The following is an 8,849-nucleotide window of genomic DNA, read 5'->3' as shown; positions in this document are numbered from 1 at the left end:
AAAGAAAAATTCACATTCCAAGTTCAAATTAAGCTTTTTTTTTCTTTTTTTTTTTTAGATTTTACTTATTTATTCATGAGAGACACAGAGAGGTAGAGACTCAGGCAGAGGGAGAAGCAGACTCCATGCAGGGAGCCCGATGCAGGACTCGATCCCAGGACCCTGGGATCACGCCCTGGGCCAAAGGCAGATGCTCAACCTCTGAGCCACCCAGGTGTCCCTCAAATTAAGCTTTTCTATCATTCTTTATCACCCATAACTGAGAGGGAAACTGAGGTTCAAAGGTTAGTGATTTTTATCAATTATGCAGCTAGAAAGTACCTGAACCTGGATTTGAACTTGGGTCTCCAGTCTTCTCTCCCAGGGCTCTTTCTCCCACCCGTGAGCAAACAGACAACCGGGGCAAGAGATAGATCTCTGCTTCACTGCAGCACAAGGACCCTAACCATCACCACCAACGACAAAAAAATCATAATAAGGACGTTAAGGAACATTTATTAAGAGCCTGCTATGTGCCAGGTACTGATCTGTACATTTGAAATGCATTATCTGAAGAGCTCTTCACCAAGAAACCTATGGAATGGAATCTGTTATCATACTTATTCTATAGTTGCAGAAACAAGGTCCAGAAGCATGAACAAGCCTCAGTTTCCACAGCCACTAAGGTGCAGAGCAGAGAAGTTCAACCTCAGCAGTATTGGACTCCATGGTGGAGCCACTGTTCCTCTGGCCTGGTGGTCAGTTTGGTCCCAGCATCAGGCAACTGGCTTTTGACTATCACCAGGTCGATGATAATAGTAATTATGACCCTTTGAGGACTTTTAACATTTCTATTTTAAGATAACTTTCAGAGTCTTTATTTTTTTTTAAGATTTAATTCATTTATTCTGACAGAGACAGAGAACACAGCAGGGGCAGCAGCCAGCAAAGGGAGAGAGAGAGAAGCAGACTCCCCGCTGAGCAGAAAGCCTGATGTGGGGCTCGATCCCGGGACCCTGAGATCATGACCTGAGCCGAAGGCAGCCGCTTAATCGACGGACCCACCCAGGTACCCCGAACTTTCATAGTCTTTTGACAAAATTTTCTCTTTTTCAAAACCAGGTGTCCTGATGTTAGGTCTCTGCGTGGGGAGAGCTCAGCTCCTGAAACTCCTCGCCATTCTCTGCCCTTTATCCTTTCCACGCCAGGGGAAGAGGAGGATTTGGGAAGAACAGAGCTGTCCTCTGCTCCTTATGGAGGACAGAGTTGTCCTTGAAGCTCACGTTCTCCGGCGCTGGGACTATAGGGTCCATTAATCCTGGGATCAGTGTTGGGAAGCCCCTGGCCTCTGTATGGCTGGACCTGGTAACAATAAAAGTGACATCTGAGTTCCCATCTGAGCTATTGACTATATCCTCCCCCACCCCAAATTCATATGTTGAAGCCTAGCCCCATTCTGATGTATTAGGAGGTGGGGCCTTTGGGAAGTAATGAAGTCACAAAGATGGAATTAAGGTCCTTATGAAAGGGACCCAAAGAGCTCCCCTGCCACCCCCCATGCACCCACCAGGTGAGTGAGGACACTCTGAGAAGTCAGCAGCCCTCTCCTAACAGTACTGGCACCCGATCTCCCACTACCAGTCTCCAGAACCTAGTGAAGGAAATTTCTGTGGTTATAAGCCACTTAGTCTACAGGGTTTTTGTTAGAGCAGCCCCAACGAACTAAGACAACTTGCTTATCCTTTTGCCTTATTTCTCAATTGGTTGAGAACTCTGGCAGGGAAGGGGCCATCTTTTGGACCTTCCCAAAAAGCCCAACACAGGGAGGCTTCTTTGAACAAGGTATAATGTCCGGTTAATAAGCGAGAGCAATAATTCAGCACTGGGGACGTGTTTTCTCTCTTCCATTCACTTATTCATCCCACATTGACGTGTTAAGCACCCACTACATGCCTGGCACTTCGCTAGGTACCCATCAAGTAAGGATGAGCCATTGACAGTGGGAGCAAAGGGCCTGATCAAAACTGAACGGAGTTCTCACGTCCGACCTTCCTCCAGGAGACTGAACAAGAAGGAGGCAGAGTAAGTGTCAACTGTTTTTGGAGAGCTTGACAGCCATCTCCCATTGCTTGGGTGGCAGCACCCTGGTTTTCCTCTAGGGGATGAGCTGCTTCATTGTAAGCCACTCTGGTGGGACCGTCGGTCAAGGCACCTGCCCTCCCCTGGCTGAGGGACAAGTCCATGGTCAAGGTTATCATCAAACTCTAGATGCGGGGATGGGGAATCTTCCCCAGAGCGGTGTGGGGCAAAAAACACGCCACAGCTCCCCCATTCCAGAAGAAAGTCCTTGAAGAAGTCTTGCTCCCTAGACACATGGGACTGCTCGAGTTCTTCCTCCTTCTCTCCCTCTCTGCTTCTCTCTTCCACACAGAGTTCCCGATCCCCCAGCCGTGCTCAACATCAGCCCGTTGCATGTTTTTCAACAAAAATCAGCCAGAGTTGGTTGCCTTTGCGAGAGAAAATACCATCACGACTGGCAACACATGGACTGTAAGAATCAGAACTTTGTGTTCAGGGTCGTGGGGAAATTGAGGTTAGGAGGAGACTTTCAAATTTTGGGTCAGGGAGGCTTGGAGGCCTGCTGATGAAGAGCACGGGTTCTTGAGTCAACCTGTCCTGGATATAAAACCTGGCTCTGGGTTTGTTAGTTATGGACTGATGTGGGACACCTAACCTAACATCCCGAGCCTCAGGTCCTCAGGTCCTCAGGTCCTCAGTTGGGAACAGAGGATAACACCAGCACCTAGCTCCCAGGGCTGGTAGCACGGTGAAGTGCACAATAACCTTTGGCTGTTATTTTAGTGATCGTTTTCCAAGATTTCTTCTCAGAAGTCGTACAAAGCAGGAATGTACATTGCAAAAAAGATGCTGAGCAGGAAGGCCCTAAAGAAAGCCTTTCTCCAAAGAGGATGTTTATTTCAGAGACACACAGGGGGACACTCAACCAGCTGTCTTCCAGGAAATCGTCCACAACCCAGGGCGAGTTCTAAATTTTAAGTGACCAGCCAATGTCAAAGGGTTGGAAAGAGAAGAAAACAAACAAGGATGATGTAAAAATCCAACCACAAACTACATAAACTCTTAAGGTCTCCAAGATTTCATGAGAATCCTGACTTTGGAGGTGTTTCCCATCTCCATTAGAAGAAGAATCAAAATTATCATCCAGCTTCTATCGGCAGCAGACTGTGAACTTAATAGGAAATATCAGAAACCAAATCCTGAGGCTCTCTGGGATCTTGGAAACCGTAAGATATAAATGATTAATTCACACTCAGGGTCTCAAGGCCTTTGCACTGAAAGTTTTTTCTGTTGCAAATGTTCCCCCCACCCACCCCGCAGCACCCCTGTCTCCCCTTGCTCCCTGTTCACCTCCACCTTATTTCAGGTCAAATGTCACCTCCTCCGGGAAGCCTTCCCCATTCTCTCTAATGGAGCTGGACACTCTGAGTGTTCTCTGTGTTTCCTTCCCACCACGTTTGTGATGAGATGTCTCTGTGATCGTTGGATGGGTGGCTTTTCCCAAGCAGACCCCAGGTTCCAGGTGGGCAGAGGTCTTGTCTGTTCACGTCTGAAGGTCAGGGTAGAGTGGTTCCAGACCCCCAACAGAAACTCTATCTTTTTCCATTTAATGACTTTAGTAAATTTCTGTTAATTATTATTCACTCAACAAGGACTTAAATCCTTAGCACGTGCTATTGAATGATGACCATCATCACTGGTTCATTCAATCAGTTATTGATTAATTAATAATCTATAAATGGTTACAATTATTTTCAAAATATCCCGCTCTGGAGACTAAATGGAAGAGGGCACGGGGCCATGTGGGGGGCTCAGGCTGGGCCATGGCAGAGAAAGGATGAGTCACTTCAATCTACAGGCACGGCCACCAGAAGATGCTGGTGGCTTTAATGTGGAACGTGAGGGAGAAAGAGGGCGCCAGGGGTGACTGCAGCAGTTTTGGCCTGAGCTACCGAAGGTACGGGGTCACCCTGAGCAGAGGAGGGAAGACTATGACAAAGCAGGTTGTCCCCAGCACCCCTTCCCCCCTTTCCCCATAAGCCTCAACCTTCTTACTTCAACTCGAATGTCACCTCCTCCGTGAAGCCTTCCAGGTTCCCTGCAATTAGCCTTCAAATCTCCTTCCCATGCTCATCCCCTCTCAAGTCCTCTCACCCATGTAGCAATCCCTGCATAGCTGCCAGTCACGTACCTCTTCCCCCAGCCCCCCTGGGTGGGGTGCCGGGCAGGGGGAAGTTCGGGAACCGAGCTTTGGACATGGGCCCTCTGAAGTGTTTCTATACATCTAAGGAGAGATGTTGACAAGACAGACACAGTTCTTGACGCCTGTGTCCCGGGTAGGGAGAAACCAGCGAGCTAACAACGCAGAGGGATGACGTGACGTATCAAAGAGTCGCAGGTGCCAGGAAGGTAAAGGGATGGTGAGCGGCACCTGGTCATAGGTGGGATCCCGGGGGGCCTTTGTGAGAAGATGATATGAGACCCACGGGGGCAGCAAAGCCAAGTCCCCGAGGAAGGAATGGGCTTAGACAGTTTGGGGAACAGAAAGAAGACCAGGGTGGCTGGGGCTTTACCTGTGGGGCTCCAGTGGGGCTCCAGAAGGCATCTGGAGGAGGAATCACCACCCGCGTCTCACTCTACCTGCATGTCGGCACCTGATTTCCATTTTTAAAAGAGTAACTTTGACGAGCAGATTGGCCAGAGAGAGAGAGAGACAGGTGTAGAAGCAGGAAAGCCAGTTGTCCAGACAAACTGTAGCTTTAGCTTGGAAAGTTCGGTGGAAGGGGAGCAAATCCGAGAGACCTGGGACGTGTCGTGGCTGTGGAGTCAACAAGGTGTGCAGACTGGGCGAGGGGCTCAGAGCAAGGAGAATCCAGGATGACGCCCCCGTGGGCGCCAGTAGCTGGCCTGAGGTCACGACGGCTCAGGATGGGAGGGAAGGAGGCCAGAGAAGAGTCCAAGGCCTCTTGGGTCCCTTGGAGTATGAAATTACTAAGCAAGTAGCAACAGGGACACACATACTGGCTTTAGGTTTAAATGCACGTAAAATATTACATACATGCAAAACAGCAGGCCCAGGGGAAGTATCCAGCCTGATGGATTTCCCCTAGTGATGGGTGATCGGCACCCCGAAGTCACCATTCCCTCCCACGGTAACCAGGGTCCTAGCCTCGTGCGATGGATGCGCTTTATTGATATTTTTAAAAACTTGTGATTAAGAGATAATCATCAGAGCCACGCGTGGGGCACTGGCTCATGGATTGCTCAGAAAAACTTCTCATCGGTTTTTTTCTTTTCGACTGAATAAGACTTTTTTTGTCTCGTTTTGCTTCCTCTAGTTGTTTGTGATTTTGAGGTTTGCTTGTTTGTCTTTCTCTCCCTCTTCCCAGGGTGAGGGGCTAATGTGGAGTGTGGGTGACGTCGCGGCGGCCTGCAGTCACCTCTCGCCCGGACCGTCCTTACCTCTGCGAGTCAGGCCCACAAACCACAGCACAGGGTCCGGATGCAAACCCCACTCCCTTCCACCCAGCCCCATCGCCATCCCCCGTGGGGTTCATTTTCCCCATCCAACCCGGCAGGTGGGTCTTCCCAAGGCATCGCTGTCACTGTATATTCTTTGCAGTGTTCATTTTCATGTTTTCAGGAAAATATAGCCAACTTCATTCAAATTTTCTCTCTCTCTGTCTCTCTCCATCTCACTATTCCAGTGATTATTTCTTTTGGAAATAATTCCCCTGCCGCTCTGCCTCCGCAGACCTCCAAATCCTGGCAGAAGGAACGAGGCTCCCGAGGAGTGCACAGCCTGGACAGACGAACCAGGGCTGCAGAGTCACCTCTGGCAAGACACGGTCACACCTGCAGAGCAAAAGCCTCGTCTTTCTCATCTATTTTTACTTCTCAGGAGACCCTGGTCCCTCGAGAACTGTTTTCACCTCCTCGGCTCTGCATACGTGTTTTGCACATGATATTAAATAGTAACCTTTTGAGTTTCCCACATCCTGATATGCTCTGGACCCACTGGCCACATTTTTACACACACACACACACACCCCACACCCCAGTCTATGCTAGCTGACTGGCTGGCAAAAGATAATAACGTTTAGTGGAGCTCTCTCTCCTTTTTTTTTTTTTTCCAAACAGCTTAATTAAGATATAATTTACACGCCCTAAAACTCACCGGTTTGAAGTATGCCACTCAATGGCTCTCAGTTTATTTACTGAGTTGGGCTTTAACTGTTTTTCCTTGAAAAATAGGACACGGCTGGGTGGCCTTTTGACTCCACATGCTCCCTCCCCACTTTGAAAGGTGACAACATCTAAGTAGCAGGGAGCAGATGCTGTCCACAACCCCCCCCCAACACACCCACCAAAGTTGTTTTATTCATGGTGCCATTTACAGCCTGCTTCCTGTGCTGAGTCTGAGCGGCTCAGGCCTGCTTCGTAGGAGCCCTGGTGGCGGGTTTCTGCCCTATGGAGGAGTTTCTTTCCTGTTGGAGGGTTTTTCTGTTTGTTTTTTGTTGTTGTTGTTATTATTCAGCGTCTTCTGCTCTTTATATATTTTTTTAAGATTTTATTTATTTATCCATGAGAGTCACAGAAAGAGAGAGAGAGGCAGAGACACAGGCAGAGGGAGAAGCAGGCTCCATGCTGGGAGCCTGATGTGGGTGGGACTCGATCCCGGGACTCCAGGATCACACCCTGGGCCAAAGGCTGACGCTAAACCGCTGAGCCACCCAGGGATCCCCTCTTCTGCTCCTTCCCTTATCTGCTGGGCTAAAGAGACCTGAACAAAGGGGATCCGCGCGGCCTGGCGAACTATGCAGAAAGATGTGGTATTTAGAGCCAAACGCAAATGTTCATAGCATCCTGACTTTGGGGATGGGTCCAAAGGAAGCCAGTTAGGAAGATGAATAGAGAACAGAGGCCTTAAATTTGCTCCTGGTATCAAAATGTTAATCTGTAGTTTGGCTCTGACCTCTCTGACTCTCTGTTTCCTCATTTGAAGAATGCGAATTCAAATAACCACTTCAGAGAGGAAAAAATAAAACAAGACGAAAGCAGAGAGGGAGAGAAACCATATGAGATGCTTTATTTTTTTTTTAAAGATTTTATTTATGAGAGAGAGAGAGAGAGAGAAGTAGACTCCTCGCCAAGTGGGGAGCCCCACCTGGGGCTCGATCCTGGGACTTGAAATCATGACCTGAGCTGAAGGCAAATGCTTAACCAACTGAGCCACCCAGGCACCCCAAGATACTCTTAATCATAGGAAACAAACTGAGGGTCCCTGGAGGGAAGGGAGTAGGGGGATGGGGTAAGTGGGGTATGGGCATTAAGGAGGGCATGTGATGTAATGAGCACCGGATATTATAGAAGACTGATGAGGGGTGCCTGGGTGGCTCAGTTGGTTAAGCATCTGCCTTCAATGAAGTCAGGATCAGGATCCTGGGATCGAGCCCCACATTGGGCTCCCTGCTCAGCGGGGAGTCTGCTTCTCCCTCTCCCTCCTCCCCTCCCCACCCACTTGTGCTGTCTCTCTCTTTCTCTCTCTCTGAAATACATAAATAAAATCTTTAAAAATAAAAAAGACTGATGAATCACTGAACTCTACCTCTGAAACTAATAATACATCATATGTTAATTAATTGATTTTAAATTAAAAAAATAAAGAGGTAAAACAAAATTAAATTAGAATTAAAAAATAAAATAACCACTTCAGGAGATTTGCCTGAGGGTCGCATGAGATCATTTATGTGGAACACAATCAATTCTTTTTTAAAAAAATCTATAAATATTCATTGAATATGCATCTTAAAGAGCTTTACTAATGGTATAAGAATTCTGCTTCTGTCAAAGTACATTAATAAAAATGCAGTGGCTGCTGTCAGAAAAGTGTGTCCCAGTTCAACCATTCAGGCAGCGAATAAGTACTGAGGCCTGCTGGGTGCCAGGCATTGGGGATTGTAATGGTGGACGGGCAGTGGAGTCAGATGGAAGAGAGACAGATGCTCAACATATAGCCAAACAAGTGAATATCTAAGTACAAACTGTACCAGGGCTGTCGGAGAAATTCCGCTAGTGTGTGTGTACTTGTATGTGTTCAAAAAAATTTTAAAGGAATGTATATTTTGCTAGCAAATTAATGCCTACAGGTATGGAAAAATTTTCTGGAACAACCCATGAGAAATAGGTTACAAGTGTTTCTTTTGAGGACGCCTGGGTTGCTCAGTGGTTGAGCGTCTGCCTTCAGCTCAGGGCATGATCTCAGGTTCAAGGATCAAGTCCTGCATCAGGCTCCCTGCAGGGAGCCTGCTTCTCCCTCTGCCTGTGTCTCTGTCTCTCTCTCTGTGTCTCTCCTGAATAAATAAATAAATAAAATCTTAAAAAAAAACAAAAAAATAAAAAAACAAGTATTTCTTTTTGTGGTAGGAACCAGAAAAGTAGATTGAGGAATATCATCTACTTTTTAATCTATACATGTCTATAAAAGTTGAAGTCTCTCACTATACGCATGTATTTTTATATTTATTTGCCTGTCTAACTGCCAGTGGGCCTTCTCTTATCAATAGACTGAGAGTCCATTTTTATTTTCTTCATTAGACTTTTCTCCATTCAAAAATGAAACCTGTTATTTAAAATGAACAAATGATTAACTGCTTAGAATATTTCACTGGCCGTGCCAAAGCAATTAAATATTAAATATAATATTACCATATTATATTATATTACCATACTTAAAAAGACAAAGGTCATTTACAAGAGTGCAAGAAATCGTCAACCCGCACAAGTTGTTA

At 46.9% G+C, this 8,849-nt stretch overlaps 1 protein-coding gene across 1 annotated transcript; it reads left to right on the top strand.

The window, feature by feature from the left end:
- Positions 1-1,520: 1,520 nt before the first annotated feature.
- On the top strand, positions 1,521-6,133 carry LOC102154843. The gene is made up of 4 exons (XM_038573001.1): positions 1,521-2,061; positions 2,411-2,529; positions 5,448-5,636; positions 5,813-6,133. The coding sequence occupies exons 2-4, from the start codon at positions 2,452-2,454 to the stop codon at positions 6,131-6,133; spliced, it is 588 nt and encodes a 195-aa protein (XP_038428929.1). The 5' UTR covers positions 1,521-2,061; positions 2,411-2,451.
- Positions 6,134-8,849: the final 2,716 nt, after the last annotated feature.

The sequence above is a fragment of the Canis lupus genome, chromosome 24, assembly GCF_011100685.1.
Source record: "Canis lupus familiaris isolate Mischka breed German Shepherd chromosome 24, alternate assembly UU_Cfam_GSD_1.0, whole genome shotgun sequence".
Classification (NCBI taxonomy): domain Eukaryota; kingdom Metazoa; phylum Chordata; class Mammalia; order Carnivora; family Canidae; genus Canis; species Canis lupus.
Note: the sequence above shows the minus strand (reverse complement) of the source record. Positions and strands in the feature narration are given on the sequence as shown.

Coding starts and splice junctions, on each gene's coding strand:
- LOC102154843 (XM_038573001.1), top strand. CDS start 2,452: ATGTTTTTCAACAAAAATCAGCCAGAGTTGGTTGCCTTTGCGAGAGAA. Junction 2,530..5,447: donor CGACTGGCAACACATGGACT/GTAAGAATCAGA, acceptor CCCTCTTCCCAG/GGTGAGGGGCTAATGTGGAG. Junction 5,637..5,812: donor TTCCCCATCCAACCCGGCAG/GTGGGTCTTCCC, acceptor CTGCCTCCGCAG/ACCTCCAAATCCTGGCAGAA.